General features: G+C 42.3%; 1 protein-coding gene and 1 long non-coding RNA gene across 7 annotated transcripts in view; one reads left to right on the forward strand and one right to left on the reverse strand.

Moving 5' to 3' along the window:
* Nucleotides 1–19,191, forward strand: part of LOC307039300 (zinc finger MYM-type protein 1-like) — a 111,369-nt gene that overhangs the window by 4,336 nt on the left and 87,842 nt on the right. For 2 of the 6 annotated variants that reach the window (XM_079681209.1, XM_079681208.1), the window contains exons 13-15: nucleotides 101–245; nucleotides 1,127–1,253; nucleotides 1,560–2,279. Coding sequence is in view for 4 of the 6 variants with exons in the window: in XM_079681206.1 (XP_079537332.1) it covers nucleotides 2,118–4,451 (2,334 nt within the window). In the remaining 2 variants the exon portion in view is untranslated. Of the gene's footprint in view, nucleotides 1–100; nucleotides 246–1,126; nucleotides 1,254–1,559; nucleotides 4,454–4,677; nucleotides 4,805–9,420; nucleotides 11,418–19,191 lie in introns of those variants that run through there. The other 4 variants (XM_079681206.1, XM_079681204.1, XM_079681205.1 and 1 more) reach the window with 4 other exon arrangements.
* LOC307039305 lies at nucleotides 5,293–9,410 on the reverse strand. The gene is made up of 3 exons (XR_013808200.1): nucleotides 8,275–9,410; nucleotides 5,742–7,702; nucleotides 5,293–5,430 (listed from the first exon to the last, which is right to left on the reverse strand). It is a non-coding gene; the product is annotated as an uncharacterized lncRNA (long non-coding RNA).

The following is a 19,191-nucleotide window of genomic DNA, read 5'->3' on the forward strand; positions in this document are numbered from 1 at the left end:
TATTCCTTTACACTCATACTTCATATTGAGTGTGCAGTCACTCTTTCCCTTTTTTATGTATGATTTTATATTATTGCTGTTATCTGTTACTGAATTATAGGGCAATTATCTTGCACTCATCGGTCCGCACTCTACCAATGCTTCAGCAGATATGCTCAGGCATGAAGCTGTATGGCTTGTGTGAGATAATAGTATAACAACCACAGCATTTCAGGGATCTGTTCGTCGCTGGCCTTCATGAAAAGGTCAGTATTATGTCTCTAGCTGATTTTACCACTGAATTTCAAACCTTAACCCTTTAACAGCCAGCGCCACCATTTGGTAGAGCACATTTTGTGTCTTGATATCCTGTTGAAAAAATGTTTTAAAAGTTTAACTCTACCTGATTCAGCCATCTCTACCATTTGGTTGACATGTTATGCACAAAACAACCTCTAGATGTCACTGTTGTTAGAACAGAAAGCCAGAAAGTTGGCATGCTAAAAAATCACTGCTGAAGAAATCACTCTTTTTGGTCAACTTTTGTAAGGTAACCATATCATTTTTGACATATTTTAATGTCAGAGCACTGACTGAACATAATTAGATAACTTGATGCACAAAAAAAGTTTTAACAAACTAAACTAGCAATATAACTTTTTCAGAGTTTCAGAGATGTTTTCCAATACAATATGGTAAATAGATAGATTCATGGTAATATTACTACATCTTATATTACATTATTACTACATCTATACTGCCTTATGAGTCTCAGAGTGAAAGAGTGATAATAATTTATATAGCAGCTTTCATGCATGGCATACAGCCCAAAGTTGCACACAGATGAGCAAGTTAGGCCAACACAGGATATAGACATTTGCTGTTAGGCCAGTGGTTTCCTGTTAGGCCAATTCAGCATCTACAGTAAGATGAGCACGTTTTTTTATTATTATGAAAAACACTTAACATTACTTTTTATATCAATATCAATATTGATACCTTTTTTTTTATATGTGCTATGTGTGTCCCATTTGATAAAAAAATGCAAACAAATAATTTTCCCAGTTTTTTTCCTTGGTATGGCAATTAAAGGGTTAAGCTCATCCAACTTTGAGCATACATCATTTTGTTTTTTCCTCTCTCCAAGCCGGATGCTGAATTCCTGATGGGAGCCATATCTCCTGTCTTCAGCGAGCTGGGCTCGCTGCGACGCCAGAGGGAATCGAAGATTGTTAACTTTTTACAAGACTTCATCCAACACATTGAAGAAGAAGGTGATACTACTGCCGTGACATTTTATAAACGTATTTGTTCTTGAATTTTACCCCCGATTACGACAGGCAACTCAATGACAGCTTTGCATACCCTTTTTATTCATGTTTACATGTCTCAGTTTAAACACAACTTTGCATCATGATGGTTGCGATGAAACAATGATAACTAAAGCAGGACTGGCTAATGAGGTTTTCTTCTTCAAAATATCCACATAAAAAAACCATTTAAAAACAATAGCCATATTTATTGACATTGCTTAGGTGAATATATGCATTTCTTTGTATTCATTTTCAACTTGTTTTTAGAGGAGGAAAAGAGCTTCATGGTTGAAGAGAGGGGGACCCCTGTGAAGATAACAGAGAGTGATGAAAGAGACTCAAGAGAGACAGAGTCTACAGGTGAAGCGGCAAAAGATGAAGAGGAGATGAAGGAAAAACCCAAGATCACTGTTGGTTGCTTCCTTCAATGGCTTACGGGGCAGGCACACGTCCCCATCACCTCAACAGAGAGAGAGATGTTTAAAATCTTAATTGAGTTCGACCATGATTGCAGCGTGCGCTATGGTCAGTCCCGGCGTCAAGAGTAATCAAAATAGTATTTTTTTAATTTATTTTTTATTGTTTTTAGTTTTATTACAACAGTTTATGATGTGTTAAAAACAACGGAAAACTCCACTGACAAACCAAAATGAACAGCATGGGTAAATAAAAAAACAGCTTTGCAATTTACGCAGTTTACGTCATGAGACGTAAATTGACGGTCACTGACGGTCAGTGCGTCATCCCGCCATAAAACAAAAACAAACGAAGCAACGTAGCAGCTATTTTAATTCAAGCGGACATTCAGAATATTTTATACAGTCTATGGACAGAATGGATATTCGCAAATGGCTGAAAAAGCCAGAAACAACCACACCGTCGGCGGCATCCCCGCCGCCTGGCAGCAGCAGCAGCAGGAGCACCGGAGAGGACGAGGAACACCTGCCGAGGGAGGAGCCGCGGGTTCAGCCTCGCAGTGAGGAGAGTGAGCCGGGTTCACTGGGACCGGAGAGCCCGCCGTCGCACTCACAGCATGGTTTACCAGAGGACCTCGGAGTTGACAAGCCAGCTCAGGTTCATCTCAGGCAGTTTCCAAAGAAGCAACAGCATAATAATGACTGTAAACGGTCATTTTCGGCTAATTGGTACAACAAGAGAGACTGGCTTGAATATTCGCAGCTAGAAGATGCAGCCTTTTGTTTTCCCTGCAGGAAATTTGGAGGGAGTGACTCCGTTTTCACAAGAACTGGGTATACTAATTGGAAGCATGCTAATGATAAGGCAAAGGGATTTAGCAGGCACAGTAACAGCAAAGAGCATCAAGCATGCAATGTTAGCTGGAAAGAGAAGGAAATGCGATGCAACACAGGCAGTGACATTTCAACCATGATTAACTCTCATCAGCTTGTGCGAAACCGCCTGTATGTGTCTGCAATTGTTGACATAATTGAATTTCTTGTCTCAAACGAACTGCCACTGAGGGGTGAAGTGGATTCAGTCAATAGCAGAGATGAACTGGGAAGCGGACTGTTTCTCTCACTGTTTGATTACACGCTGAGGCAAAACCAAGAGCTTGCAAAGGCTTTCAGTACAATTCCAAAAAACGCAACTTACACATCACATGATATTCAAAATCACATCATTGAACTGATGAGCACGATCGTAACAGAGCAAATTGTTAAAGATGTCGGGGAGTCATGGTTTAAACTCAAGGTGGATGGAACTAAAGACCCGACAGGCAGTGAAAATGTATCTATAGTTGTGCGTTATATGGACAAGGACTACAAAATGCAAGAGAGGCTGTTATCAATGCAGACAACGGACAAATGTGATGCCCAGTCACTCACTAATGTTGTGCTTGATGAACTGTCAAATGCTGGCCTTGACGCAAACAAAATTCTTAGTCAGTGTTATGACGGAGCCAGCGTCATGTCGGGACGAGAGGGAGGCATGCAGAAGCTTATTCAAAATAAGTTAAACAGAGAAGTGCCTTACATCCATTGTTTCAACCACCAATTGCATTTGGTGATCGTGCATGCTATTTCCTCAGAGAGTGCAGTTGGGGATTTTTTTGAAGTGTGCAATTCCCTTTATAAATTTAGGAAAAAGCCCACTGTAGCCGCACAGTACAAAGGAGAGAAGCTTAAAAGGCTGTTAGAGCAGCGATGGACCGGACACCTTGACACGGTGTCTGTGGTGCTGAAGTCACACACTGCACTGGTGGACTTCCTGAAAGAGATCGGAACCATGGGAGCAAGTGCTGATGTGAAAATTGAATCTGTTGGACTTCACAAGGCCATTACAGAACGGAGCTTAACATTTCTCACCGGTGTGATGCACAAAGTATTGGGGCTGATGGACCCAGCCAATCGGATGCTGCAAGCCGAAGAAACAGATCTAATCACTGCAGTCCGGCTCATTCAAAGTGCCTCTTCTTGCATAGAGGATCTACGATCAGATGCGGAATTTCAGAAACTGTGGCCTGACAGCGGGGATGCAGGTGAGGGCACCGGCGCGCCTGCTCCTCCAAAACGGCAGCGGCAGGCCACCAGGACGCTACAAGACTACGTGGTGAGTGAAAGCCTTGGGCAGCGCGAAGTGGACATTCAACAAGAGTGCAAGCGGCTGTTTTTTGGCATCATCGACTCTATTCTGAGTGAAATGGCTGCACGTTTCAGCGAGCGTAACGGGAAATATATGTCAGCTTTGGACGCTTTGGACCCCGCCAGTGTGATTTTCCTGGAGGCTGAGAAAGTGAAACCACTACTGGATTTAACAAACACAGACATGGTTGAGGCACAGTTCACAGTTGCGCGAGAGTTTTTGAAAAGCCGGTGCACAGGCCAGGGAGTAGAGAGAGTGACTTTGAGTCACCTTGTTGCAAAGGAGTCCAGGGTATTAAGTGCCATGCCAGCGGTAATGACAGCATTCAAACACGCACTAACATTCGGGGCATCAACTGCTACATGTGAAAACTCGTTCTCCACGTTGAAGAATGTATTTAGTGAGCACAGAGGCAGCATGTTGCATCGACGCAAAGCCCATCTCATCCAGCTGGCCTTTGAGAATGACCTCAGTAGGAAATTCAAAGATGAGTGGAAGGAGATGCTGCTGAGGAGGTTCCACTCGTCAGGAAAGAGGAGACTGCAACTCTACTGAAGGTAAGAGCTGGTTATTTTATCATTTGTATTGTTGCTACTGTTTGTTAGCAATGTGGTTATTGATCATCCGTTGTTGGATATGTTAGATCAGCGCCTCTGATCTGTGGAGTCTGTTTTGATGTTGCTCCGTTATGTTTTCTCATTCTATGCAGCATCATGTGACATGTCACCGGCGGTGACATGTCACATGATGCTGTGACTCACCGCCCCCCCTCGGTTTTCAGCTGCCCCCCCCTCTGTACTGAGCTGGAGCCGGGACTGGCTATGGTACACACACGGTATGCTTTCCCGTAGTGAATGCATGCTCCAACTCCATTACCTTTCCGACAAGGCACCTCGGCTCATATCCAGAGTTCCTGAGCATCATAACACAGGCTGTTATGAGTAGCAGGGAGTTTAGCCGCTCATAAGAGTCATAGAATCGATGTTTTCTAGGTTAGGGTTAGACAGTCTTTATTTGACAAGGTTTTCATTTGTTTTCATTTGTTCAAGATGAGAATACAGTCAAACTTTCAAGTGACATACTGTTCTAGTCAAAATGTTTTGGAAACAAATGGTGAAGTTGGGGAACCATTATAGTTTTGAGCTGTATTTTGTGTCAATTGTTTCAATTTAATGGAATAAAAACCCAGCCACCAGTTGTGCCAAGTAACTTTACTCTTTCATGAAATCGGCATCATGACTTATTTTACTCTTGGTACTTAAGTAACACTTTGAACAAAGGAATTTTACTTTTACCTCATCTGTGTCATTCAAGGGAGCTGTATTTCTTAAGAGCCACATCTTTCAGCTACATACTCACGGCAGAGTAAGTACAGTTCCTTGACCGAAGTGTTTGGGTCAATTTGCTGAAATACTGATTGAAGTTCAGTTGTGTCTTCTGGACTCAAAGGGCAGTCGAATTCGGGGACGACAATCCCTGCATCCTCTTCTTCTCCATCGTGGTCAGCAGCAATTTCCCAGTCAACATCTGGCTCCTAATAACCATAACAGAGGTTTTGAACACTTTGGGTGAAATAAATGTCTTATAAACAATGTGGAACAATGACATCAAGTAATAGTTTGTGTTATTTTTGCAGTTAAAATAACACAAACTGAATAAAATGCCCAGAAAATGGTCATGCCAAGAGTAGGGAAAGAAAGTAATCTTTTGACAATGTATATTACACAAAGTAAATGGTAAGTAATTACTATCGTGGGATTGCCCACAGTACTGAGTATGTAAGTCGCTTTGGATAAAAGCGTCTAACAAGTGACATGTAATGTAATACTGAAACGAAATCAATACCTCTGGGCTCTCCGGCTGATCAATGTTTGTCTGCATCAGTCCAAGTTGCCATAACTGCTCTGGACATTGGTTCCGTTCAGTGCTGAGTGGATGATGGTTCCAGCCTTCTGTAAAAATCCCCAAGTCCATCTGAAGACGGGGAAGAATGATGTAGTGCACACATAAGAGGCCGTCTGTTGATGAGATGTCGAGCAGACCATCCTCTTCGAGGGAAAGCAGTATCGCGGAGTACTTGTTGATGACAATGACTCGCACATCGCGCCAAAGACGCTCAATCCTATGGATGAAAATACATGGTTTAGGGAAAACCAGTTCAAGTGATCTATTTTCATGTTGGCCTAGCATGGGTTAAGTGCAAGGTGCTTGGTCTACACATCAGATAAGTTCACCTCACTAATTGAGTTACTAAAGATGCTGCAATTTACCTCTGGTTATGAACACTTTTACCAGAGATGAAGCTTCCACGGTCGGTGCCGCGAACCGAAAACATGAATCTCGCGATCTGTACGTTTTCTACTCCTTGGTCTCCTCTGACCCTGAAATGTACACAGTTGACCAAAGAACTTTCAAAGAAAATACTCATCCAAAAGTGTCACAGTATTGATCTAGTTCTCCAAAGAGTGCTTTTTTCTGTGAATTCGCCTTAAAGGCACTCCATGTCTTTGTGTTGCCTCTAAGAAGAAGCCATAGGCTGTTGACGCACGGTTGTTGGTCGAAGCACCCAAGTACATTACCTGCAGAAAAGCAGAATATTTAAGAATAGGGCAATTACACACAATAACTAGGAAACATTCTGTTAAACTGTGTATTATAGGGGAAAAAAGGCAGAGATTAAAGAATTCCTGTTGCAATAGAAATAAGCAAACAATACTGACATACAGTATACTGACTCATAATACTTGTGCAGCAAAAGTAGGCAATGCACAAAATCTCCTTTATATCTACAGTGACTTTGCTGCTTCCTTTTTAGTCCATACACTTTCTCCATTTGGACCAAATTCTTTAAGCAAAGCCAGGACACAGCGTTGGGACCTCTTTTGTGGTTTTAAGTAGCTAGTCGTAAACTCGTACAAAAAATAAATGTTTGTTTAATGTGTGTCTACTGAAGTGAAATGCAGACTTACCTTTCTCGAATACCCGTCCACTCCACCAAATAAGACAATGTTATAACTGGAAAACCAAAGAACAAACTGTTTTAGCACTCTGGAATTGAAACACTGATTCTCCAAAACTGGGACATTACAAAGAGATTATTTCTTAATCACTTAGCGAAATATAAATACCACTACCGTATCAATTTGTGGTTGGTATCCATGTGCGCAAGCGACAGAGGCCCTCGCACTGAATATGTTCTCCTCACAACACAGCCCAGACTAGCCAGTCTGGAGAGGATGCCTATGGAATCCATTCGATGCATTGAGGCAGCCATTCTTGTCCATTGTACACGTAGACCAATGAATAACAACTGTCCTTTGACCATTCGGTATCCAGCAGTGGGCATGTCATTTTTTGATGGATATGACCACGTTATCCAACTCCTCATCACTGATGGAGCTATACATTTCTGAAACAGATAAGCCAAACTCTCTCATCCTTCTAAAGACTGTGCTGGAAGAAACACCTAGCAGCTTCGCAATGCAAGTCACCGATAGGTTTGTCCCCAACATCTCAACCAACTGCTGCCTCTCAATTTCAAACTTAGGACGTCCTCTTAGACCAATAACTGATCCCACTGCTGTATTTGGGGCTTCTGAATCTAAATATTGCCTAACTAGTCCAAACAGCTCTTGAAGAGCTTGGATTATTCCTTGCGGTATGTCAACATGTCTCGAAAGTGTTTGCAGGAGGTACAGCTCCTGGCGACATGCAAACTCCGGGAAATCCAGATCAAGTGGTGCTCGAATGAGTGCAAGCTCAAACTTCGACAGGAGTCTCTCCAGGATCTGCCGTTTCAGAATATGCTGTGAAGAAAAATAAAGTATTAAATAGTATTTAATTATATTTTTAAGAAATATGGTAAATCTTTATTGAAACAATTATGTCAAATACAGAATAAACATCATCATAAACATTCCAAAAAATAAGCTGAGGGCATTTGAACAGAAAAAAAAGAGGTCATTCAGAAATGAAAGTGTCAAGAAACTTGCAAAATTCTTTGGCTTTTTTACATTTGCATCATTTTATACTTTTTTTGTATAGTATTATTTATTTGAGAAAGGCAATACAAACTGGGGACATTTTGAAAAAGCGACATTTGTGTATAAAATATTTTGCTAAAGTAATCAAAATTATTAATTCCAAATTCTGTTTTTGAAAGCTACATTTTATATTATCATATGTCAAGACCAAAAAGTTAATTGGTTCTTATCTTTATAATAGAATTGTTTGAATACTTTTGAAAAATATTTATAAAAATGTATTATCTAAAAAACTCAATCCATTTATAAGTAAGGACGGCTCTTGTGGAATAACCACAGAATACAGAAGCATGCCTTTTATTAAAAATAATCATTAGTAAAGTAAAGTAACTTACGTGAGACGTTTCCACAGCCATATTTCATCACGTTGGAGGTTGGAGGGACTTCCTGGTTTAGGTTTAAATCCAGACAACGGCCAATCATAAAAGAGGAGGGGTGTAACCAATTAGATTTGGCGTTACTGGGACACGGTACGCCCACTTCCTAACATTTCTCCGCGCACGAGAGCAGGCCAGAGTTTCACGAGCAGAAGACCAGGAATTGCTCGCGAGAGCGCAGGAGACCAAGGAGAGCTCATGTAGATGCTGCACCTGCTCAAGGCATGTTTCTCCCCTGCAGGCTTCAATATTGCTCTCGCGCGAGTGCCGTTTTAGTGCTCGCGAAAATAATATATGTCCGCGGCTGCTTGACTTGTGCTCGCGTGGATCTCATATGCCCTCGCGATTTATGACAGAGATTTGCCGCCATACTGCCCGCTGGTGGTGGCATGAAGACTGAAGAGCAGTGATGGCAAGCGAGAAGCAGGTGCAGCCAACGCTAACATTCGAGGGATGAAGGTATTCCCATTACTTCGAACTTGTTGAAACTAAGGGGAAAAATTTGAGTGTAAGGTGTACGTTGTGCCCTGGCCAGAAACTTTTGTCCACTGCCGTTAACTCAACTGCCAACCTCACCAAGCATTTGAAAGGAAAACATGCTAGCATGAAGCTAGTAGCTCAAGATCTCCGGGGAAATGATGATATTTCGAGTCCAAGCCCAAAGCAGCTAAAACTTCAGTTTCTCCTATCTAAACAAGAGTTGGACAAACTTGTAGCTTCGTTCATCGTCGAATAAATGTTGCCCATCAATACTGTTGAATCTCCCACTTTCAGAGAGATACTTAGCAAGATACCGATAACAGGAGACAGGCGCCCATGGTCAGATCGTAAAACGTTCACTGGCTATCTGGATGAATGCTATCTGAAAATGGAGAGTGAATTAAAGAAAACATTCGAGAGTTTGCCGTATCTGTTAACCACTGAGGATATATGGAGTAGTCATAACAGAAGCTTTTTGGGAATCACTCTGCACTGGATCAATCCATGCAACTTTAAACGTGAGAAAGCTGCCATTGCACGCAAAAGAATAAAGGGCAGGCATACATATGATGTTATAGGCTTTGAAATGGAACAGATTCACTTAGCATTTGGCCTTTCACATAGGATCACCGCCAGCGTTACAGACAACGGGTCTAATTTTGTTAAAGCTTTCAAGATGTATGCACCCCCTGAGCCTAACGAGGAGGAGGATAACGACGAGCAAGGTGTAGTTTTCACAGTTGTGGTAGAGTTGCTTGGGACCACAGAAGGACAGTTTTCTCTTCACCCGCATTTCAGGTTTGCTTCGCATACACTCAATTTGATCTCGTGCAATGATACCGACAAATGGCTGTCCTCCAACATTGACTCAAAATGTGTGTACAGGAGTGCAACGGCAAAGTGCGCTGCTCTTTGGACAAAGGCGAGCCGCTCTACCTTGGCCTCTGAGATTGTCGATGAAAACTGTGGGAAAAAATGATTGTGCCTACATCAACAAGGTGGAATTCCTTCCACGATGCCCTGTCCCCGCATCAGTGACATCCCGGCCCAAGATTTGAATACGCTTTGTACTAGACTGGACATCAGAGCCCCGACAGAGCGTGAACATCTATTCCTAAAGGAATACTGCAGTGCTTTGAAACCCCTGACAGTAGCACTGGATATATTGCAATGGGAAGACAATTGCTACTATGGTAGTCTTCTACCAACCCTGGAGACCCTGATTTCCAGGACACTGGCACTCCAAAATGGACTGTCAAGGATGACAGCAAACCTACCGGGTGTAATTGTACAGGTAAGCCGATTCTTAATAGCCTATCTGAAAGTTAGTAGCCTAGGCATATACATCATATAGCCTACGATGTCTATGATATAATTTAATGTATATGCCTATCCATTAACGGACATTTCTTAATAAATATTCTTAAGATAAATGCATTATGCCTCCCCTGATAGAGCTCTAGTGAGTCGTGTGTCTGAAAACTAGGCTTATTTATTCTATATAATTTTGTCCTAGGCTATCAAGACACGATTCGCACCGGTGTTGGAGAGCAGTGAAGCTTTATTGGCTGCCTTGACGTTGCCGAAATTTAAAGTTAGATGGATAGGGGGAGCGGAGCGGAGAGAAGCGGCGCGTTCGCTGCTCATCGCGGAGTGTCGCACAGTCACTCTACCCCGTGATGAAGAGCCGGCTGAGAATAAAAACCGAGAAGTTGCCGCACAAAGCAGCGCCAATGAGAATTACTTTTTTCTTTTGATGAGGAAGAGGAAGACGCATTGTCCATTAGCGCAGACTCGGAGGTACTTGAGTATATGAGATCAGGCTCAGAGTTTGAAGTCCTCAACCGTTTCCACCGAGTGAAAGCTGTGTCTATGAAATACAACACTGCCACACCATCCAGTGCACCGGTGGAGAGGCTGTTCAGCCTGGGAGGTATTGTGCTTACCCCCAGAACAAAAAGACTCTCAGATAAACGTTTTGAAAGACTGCTCCTGTTGAGGTATAATCACACATTTTGTACTGATGTGGAATAGGTTGCCTGCCACCCATGCTGTAGACATAGCTCAAGCCTATGCCTAATATCCTCTTTTTCTATCTTCCATCATACTGTGAAGAAGGGCCAGCATATTCAGTGAACATAGCCTTTTAATTCTGAGGCCAGTCCTGCTTTAAGTTGTTCTTGATTTTATTTTGGCTAAAATGTCTTTGCTTCCAAGCTGTATTATGCGATTTTATTTTATTTACACAAGCCATCGATAAAGACATTTTGAAGTTATTCTTTTTCTGTTGGATTTACATGAGGCATGTTTTATTTTGAGACACATGAGCCATTTTGAGGTTTTCATCATGTTGTTCCTAAGGAGCCTCTTGATCCAGTATGATTTGCACTAGCTTTGCACCTATTTTGGGGCTAGCCTGTTTAATGATTATGATTTTATATTGATATTGTTTGATATTATTGTTTAGTGGTGGTGTTGAAGCCTATAGCCCAATGTTTTGTTAAGTGCTCTGTGGCATTTTCTTATAATAAAGAGCACAAAAGAAATATCTGTTATGTCCTCCATAGTAGAACTTTATGTAAGCCTACACATTTAGGAACAGAGATTGGGTTCTGCACAAAGTCGAGCAACATAAAAGTAACGTAAAAAGTTACTTAGAACTTGATTGTTGAGGCTACAATAAAGATGCCTGTCAAAATGTCTAAACATATCTTTTGTGTTTTATTGTTCCACTACATTTCATCATGATAATTGCTACAATGATGGGGAGTTGTCTTTTCTATTATTAGTTATTATTTTTAAAGTAAAGTAAAGTAACTTGTTACTAGATACTTTTATAATTTAGTAACTAATAAAGCGGCTAGTTACTTTTTTGAGAGCAGTAACTATAACTATTACTAGTTACTTTTTAAAAGTAACTTGCCCAACACTTATGAATGGAGAAAAAATGTATGTAGTTTGCAGTGGCGAACCGTATCTATCACAACTGGACCTTCTGTAGACACAGCCCCCGCGCGGTTTGGCTTTATGAAGGAGGCACGCAAACGGTTACGTCATGACGCAAACGATGACGCAATGACGCAGCACCAGTCGGACTCTGGGCAGTGTGAAAAGAGTTGCGTTGGTGTGAATGATACCTCATTTTCACACCAACGCAACTCCGGTTCAAGCTCCGTGCTAGAGCTTTTCAGGTTCAGAACCGGTTCTTTGGTTTAGCTCCGGCTCTTTTCACACTGCCCAGAGTCCGACTGGTGCTGCGTCATTGCGTCATCGTTTGCGTCATGACGTAACCGTGTGCGTGCCTGCTTCATAAAGCCAAACCGCGCGGAAACCCCTCACAGCTGACACCGACAACAACAACAATGGCCGATTGTGCTCCAGTTTCCTCTGTACTTCTTCGGAAGACAAGGTTCCCAGTAGGTAGCTGGTCTCTTCAGTGTGTACAAACTGGATAAAATGCCGGCTTTTTGTTGTTGTTCAGGAGTTGATCCCGCCCCTGCCCCTGCCCCCGCCTCGACGTAAGCGTGACGTCAGGGCTCGACATTAAGGGCTGCCCGATGGCCCGGGGCCATCTAGTATTTAGCTCGGGCAATGAAGCCTCACCTGCTGGTTGCCCGATCGGGCAATCTATTATGCCAGTATCATGCAGCTCGCGGATCCAGTAATGAGTGACCTGACAGTAAAACTAAACATATCTATAACTATTTATGGTAGTTTGAGAGGTAATTAAAATAGCTACGTGTGATATTCTAACCTGAGGTGTGTGTTTTGTCCGGTCACCGCTGCATGTGATCATGCAGAGCTGCGTGTCGACTCATCAGCTGCAGCTGATCTCTCTCTCCCGTCAGATTAGACTTCACTCGCGTTTATGTCCATATTGATCAGATCTAGCTAGTTCTAGCTAATGATAGGACTACCTGCTTATTAAAAGACACCTAAACAATAAGTGTCGCTATGCAACTGGGTGAGGCCACAAAGTATAGCGCAGCATTATGCATTTGTTTACATGCCCACCGGAACCGCGAGGCATTACCAACAGATCAACTCACAATCAACCCATACAGGACATCTCTTTCTCCACATTAAGTGTTAGACATTAGAATTGACTATTCTTGTCTGTCACATACTCCTCTTGTCTGTCACATAAGTGGCGCAACTGAAGCGGTATTGTGCTAAAGGGAAATTATTTTGACCGAAGAGATTTAGATTTTGCCGGCCAACGGGAACTCGGTTATGGCTAGAAAGGATCCGTCTTGTGTAAAACTCTCGCGAGAGTTTGGCTGAATGTCACGTGGCTGAATGTTTACGTTTGGCAGGCAGCCTTTCAGTTACGATCGTTAACATCAGTTGGCCACAGCAAATGATGGTGAGAAGCTAAACTATCTATTAATTTTGTCAATGACAGGGAGTGTGATTATTGAAATAGGGTGTTAGCAGTCTTGTTGGTGTTCAAAGAAGAATGACAACACTGTAGATCACCAACACTATGGTTTATTTTTTATTCACAGGCAAGTCAACGTTGTCGCAGTAAAAGTCCCAAGATAGCTCCTGGTGCAATAAAATGTTCCCTTGCAGTGTTTTACTATTAAGTCTGATGTTTCTCTATTAATATTGCTGCTGCATTAATGTGTCTGTTGCATCATGTTACTGCTGTAGATGTGTTTCCGAGCCGCTCCGATTACAACGACAGTTACAACGAGAATGTGACGTCATATTTACACTAGACGGATCCTTTCTAGCCATAACTCGGTTATGGCTAGAAAGGATCCGTCTTGTGTAAAACTCTCGCGAGAGTTTGGCTGAATGTCACGTGGCTGAATGTTTACGTTTGACAGGTAGCCTTTCAGTTACGATCGTTAACATCAGTTGGCCACAGCAAATGATGGTGAGAAGCTAAACTATCTATTAATTATGTCAATGACAGGGACTATGATTGTTGAGATAGGGTGTTAGCGGTTTTGTTGCTGTTCAAAGAAGAATGACAACACTGTAGATCACCAACACTATGGTTTATTTTTTATTCACAGGCAAGTCAACGTTGTCGCAGTAAAAGTCCCAAGATAGCTCCTGGTGCAATACAATGTTCTCTTGCAGTGTTTTACTATTAAGTCTGATGTTTCTCTATTAATATTGCTGCTGCATTAATGTGTATGTTGCATCATGTTACTGCTCTAGATGTTTTTCCGAGCCGCTCCGATTACAACGAGAGTTACAACGAGAACGTGACGTCATATTTACACTAGACGGATCCTTTCTAGCCATAACCCGGGAACTCTGACGTCGCCATATTGTATGCTTCGCGGATGCGCTCGGCTCCTCTCGACTGCTGCTCGGGTCTGCTCGGTCAGCTTCCGGATGAGGAGGCATTCGTTCGACCAACTTGCAGTAGATAACATTACAAACATTTTAAACAGGGGCCATAATAGTGTAAATAATGTTTGTTTTGGCATTTACAACTGAATGTAATGTTTTCTACTTTTTTTGTCTTGACCAACAACTTAAGTATTTCTTATAGCTATGCAGGGCATGCACGCGAGCAAACACAAACAAGAACAAACAAACAAGTGAAATGAAGAATAAAATTGAAATTGTACAATATAATATTGTGCTGGTTCATCTTATAATTCAGTCTAGAGAATGCACCAGACAGCATAGATCTAAGACCTGCAAAAATCGAAATGCTCTATGGGGAGGCCCCCCAAAACCTTCGTGGCATTTCGTCCGCACGCATTTTTCAGGGCAATCTCTATTGGGCTCAGGGCCATCTGTAAATTAGCTTAGATGGCCCACAGGGCCATCCTTAATGTCATGCACTGGTGACGTATGTGGTGCTTTTGCTCTGGCCGGACAATTTTTTGGTGCTCGAAATGAACCGGATTCCGGAGCTAAGAGGCTGCTCCGCTGTGTTGTGAAGCAGAAAACCCGGTGCTTTTCAAGCTCCAGCTCCGAACCGGCCCTGAAACACCGTTGGTGTGAATGAGATATGAGGTACTAGAGTACCCTGGAACCGAGGGAAACTCTGAAAGAATACGCCCATTGGCTACAAATCAATATATGATTGGTTGATCAAACTGTCAGTTCAAACGTACGCTCTCATTCAGTGCAACGGCCAGGGCATTCTATAAAGGATATAGAATACCTTGGTTGAAGGATATTCTACCCAGAGACAAAGAACATCGGTTGATTTATTTTCTAACAAAACCACTGAAATGCGTAGTGCATGGTCCGAGAAGGACAAACAAATCAACGTAACACTGTAATGTTACAGATCAACAACACAGATACGATTCTCATTTATTCATTTTATATACATTGTATTACATGTTATTTATATAATTAAATCGATTTTTTGTTTGTTTTATCTGAGTGTTCCAGGGTATTCTCTGAATACCTTGAAGGCCCTGACGGTTCGCCACTGGTAGTTTGTGAGTTGAATCTAATCAACCTTTGTTTCATTTACATTGAAGAGGTGAGGGATACTTGGTCAAAATGCGTGCTCAAATGAACCAAACAGAGTAAAATATGATGGCATTTATAAAATTAGATGATATTCATGCTGTTGTCTTCAATAATGCATACAGTATAATAGTAAAAAAAGGAAACAAGTCACCATTATTTAAACACAAAAACCATTACACAAACAAAAAAACATGTCTTTATGTTTAGAGACTGAGAAAAAGAGCCCAGGTCACCCACGTCATGGGTTGATTTCAAGCATTCATCTCATAAATTGTTTCATAATTACGGATACATTTGTATTGTTTTTTTAAATGAAAGTTAATTTGCAAATATAGATAAAAGCCAGTCTTACAATGAATACAAAAACGCCTGTTGGTCCTCAGTGCACAAAAAAACATAATTTGGAGGAATAAATAAATACGGATATGTTATCGCAAATAACCTTTGTATGAGTTCACTTGTTATTACAGGCTACAATGCTTTCAAGTGATATAATGTATTCTCCAACACCACTAATTATTTTAACGCGATTAACGCATGTGTATTTTTGGTCCTCGGCCGCCCCTTAGTTTCAGAGCGCATCGAGTTTAAAATACCATCTACAAGCTGATGCTGACAGCCCCGCTCCTGCCGCTTGCAGACCACACTTCCACGCTCACCGGCAGGCACCGACTGGCCATCGGGAGGAATGGGAGGGTGTGTGTATGTGTGGCGAGCGAGAGAGAGAGAACGTGCACACCTTACGTGTATTGTTGTTGTTGTTAGCATCTGGTGCTAGCTAGCTGCGCTAACGGATATAAGGAGCTGAAAACAGAGGAGCAACATTTCGCCAACAACTGCGCCGAGCACTTGACTTTATGCAGGTAGCCAGACAGTGGGACATTGTACGAAAAGTCAGCACACTCAGCACGGTTAGTGCGCGCAACATGATTGCAGCGTCCAGGCAGCTCCCGTTCGAGCATATGCCTTTTTACATTACATTACATTGCATTTAGCAGACACTTCTTATCCAAAGCGACTTACAATAAGTGCGTTCGACCAACACAATTCAAACTTGAAGAAAACAGAATCATATAAGTACATCAGGTTTCATAGAGCTAAAACATTTCAAGTGCTACTCAACTGGCTTTAGATAAGCCAGTCCTTTATTAGTATATAAGTGCTTTGTTAATAGTTCTATCGCTCGAAGTGGAGTCGAAAGAGATGAGTTTTCAGTCTGCGCCGGAAGATTTGTAAGCTTTCTGCTGTCCTGATGTCAATGGGGAGCTCATTCCATCATGTTGGAGCCAGGATAGCAAACCCATAGCCGCGGGAAGTAAGGGTGCTGGGGGTGCTGCAGCAGTGGTGTACATTTGAAAAACTGAGTGACCACCTAAATAAAAATGATTAAACTACATAAAACAGTTATGATTTTACTTAAAATAAAATTGGCTGTATACAGTAGCATATAATAGTCATAGTATATATTTGTTTCAGTCAGGTGGCTTGAATTTATTTTCCAAATAAAATCTGAGTCATCTAGGTCATAGGTCGTGGGATAGTGACGTAATTGACGCGACACACACACTGCAGAGAGAGTGACAGTGACTTTCTAGAATGGCGCAAAAAAGGATTTTGGATTTTTTTTCCCAACCCAATAAAAAGAGTGGACCACCAGCTACTCCTCAGCCCACCACCTCTACAATTCCTCTGTCTACTTGTGAGCCACCGGAGTCAGGAACTAGGAGAACTTCTCCCATTACCACCAGCGATCGAGAAAATGTGGAAGGAGAAGAAGCTAGCGTCAAATCAATGGAGAAGCCACACCAGCCAACTGGCTTCAATTTTCCCGGTAGAAAGTTTGGCAAAGAAACCTTCTGTCGGTCATTTAATGCAAGTTGGTTTGAGAGATGGAAGTGGCTCCATTATGTTGAGGAAAGTGACCATATCATGTGTTTCACATGTGTCAAAGCAGTTCAGAAACGGCTAATTAATGAAGACAGCGTGAGGATGTAAAGGGGGGATTCTCTAACTGGCGGAAGGCAACAGAAAAATTCAATGAACGTGAGAAATCAAAACTTCATAATGATTCAAGCCAACGCATTGCTGCTTTAGGTAGCACACCAATTAATGCCCTTCTGTCTGACGCTGCCTGGAAAACACAGAACACCGCAAGGAATGTGCTTGAATTGATGTTCAGGTCAGTTATCTTTCTTGGTAATAAAGGAATAGCTTTTCGGGGTGACAACAGTCGTGAGGGTGTTCTGTATGAACTTATGCTCGAGCGGACATACAACCTCCCTAAAGAGAGAGAATGGGTGCTTAGGAGGGATAATTGGCTCTCGGATACTATACAGAATGAAATCATTAAACAGTGCGTATATGCCATCCAGGCTGACATTGTGTCTCGCGCTGTAAAAAGCCCCTACTATGGAATAACCGCGGATGGTACAACGGATGTAAGTGCCATGGAACAATTTTCACTGACACTGCGATATGTGGACAAGAGCATGGAGATCCACACAGATTTTCTTGGATTTTACAATGCTCCCGACAGCAATGAAGAAACACTGTTCAAGTGCATCACTAATGTGTTTCTTAGGCTGAACATCCCAATTGAACGTCTAAAAGGATACTGCTTTGATGGGGCAAGTAATATGTCGGGACGATTTTCGGGAGTTCAGGCTCGACTCAAAGAAGTGTGCCCTGACTCTCTTTTTGTGCACTGTGCCAACCATTCGCTGGACTTGGTTCTTCAAGAGGTCGGTCGTGAGGTCAGTCTTGTTGCTGAGACATTGAACTTTGTTCAGGGCATAGCCACGGTCATCCGCGAGTCATCCAAACACAAGGAGCTGTATGTGTCCATGTTTGGCTGTGATGATGTGGTTAACATATTGGCCATATGTCCGACAAGATGCTGTGTGCGGACAATAGCCATCAAGCGTGTCTGCAGCTCTTACACAGAATTCCAGAAGACTCTGAAAATATTCAAAGATGACAAAAGTGTGAGGGGAGATGCAAGAGCAAAGATCGGAGGCCTTTATAAACAGTCTTTAAAAGGGAGAACATTATTTGGCCTACTGTGCTGTGAGGCACTGTTTGAGCCATGTGAAGCAGTGGCTAAGAATTTGCAGAGCAACAACGCTAGCGCACGGGGTGCATGGTTGCATGCAATGTGTCTGCAGCGGAACTGAAAATGCCAGATGCTCGTCAACGCAGGGGCAAGCAAAACCCCCAGCCCGTTACCGTCACACAACAGAGCCAGAAGCGCATGCAATGAGTACATGGAGACAAGAGTTTTTCGAGGCTGTGGATTTGCTCACTGCTGAGCTGAAAAGAAGATTCGATCAAGATAGCATGAAGATAGCAGCTCTCAGAGAGAACTTGCTCATCGAGGCAGCTAACAGTAGGGGCCAACAACAAACCCTGGTGCTAGAGTCTCTTCATCTTCCACAGCTAATCTACCGACTGGACCTCCAGCTTAAGATGCTTGGAGATGCCATTGGTGATTTCCCTGTCACATGGTACAAGACAAAGCCACACGTGTGGCTAAGCTCCATCCACAAGCAAGAGGCATTTTCAAAGACATTGAAAGACTTTGCCTCTGTATGCCAATCTCGGTTGCATCATCCGAACGGTCTTTCTCCACCCTACGCCGTCTGAAAACATGGTTACGGAGTCATATGAAACAGAAGAGACTGACACATCTGACTTTGAATCATGTCCATAGTAACATTTTGGACCATGTGGATGTATCTGCTCTAATGAGGGTCTTCATTAGTACCACCCCAGAGAGGAAGGCTACATTTTGAATTTTGTGAAGCCCCAACACAAGGTAAGACGATATTTTCCTTTAATGCTGCTGCCGCTGTGTAGTGTTTTTTGCCTTGTCAATCAGTTAAAATTGAAGTGATATTTGTATTAATATTGTAAATAATATTTTCGTCTGACTATTTG

The sequence above is a fragment of the Notothenia rossii genome (genome assembly GCF_949606895.1).
Source record: "Notothenia rossii genome assembly, chromosome: 5".
Lineage (NCBI taxonomy): Eukaryota > Metazoa > Chordata > Actinopteri > Perciformes > Nototheniidae > Notothenia > Notothenia rossii.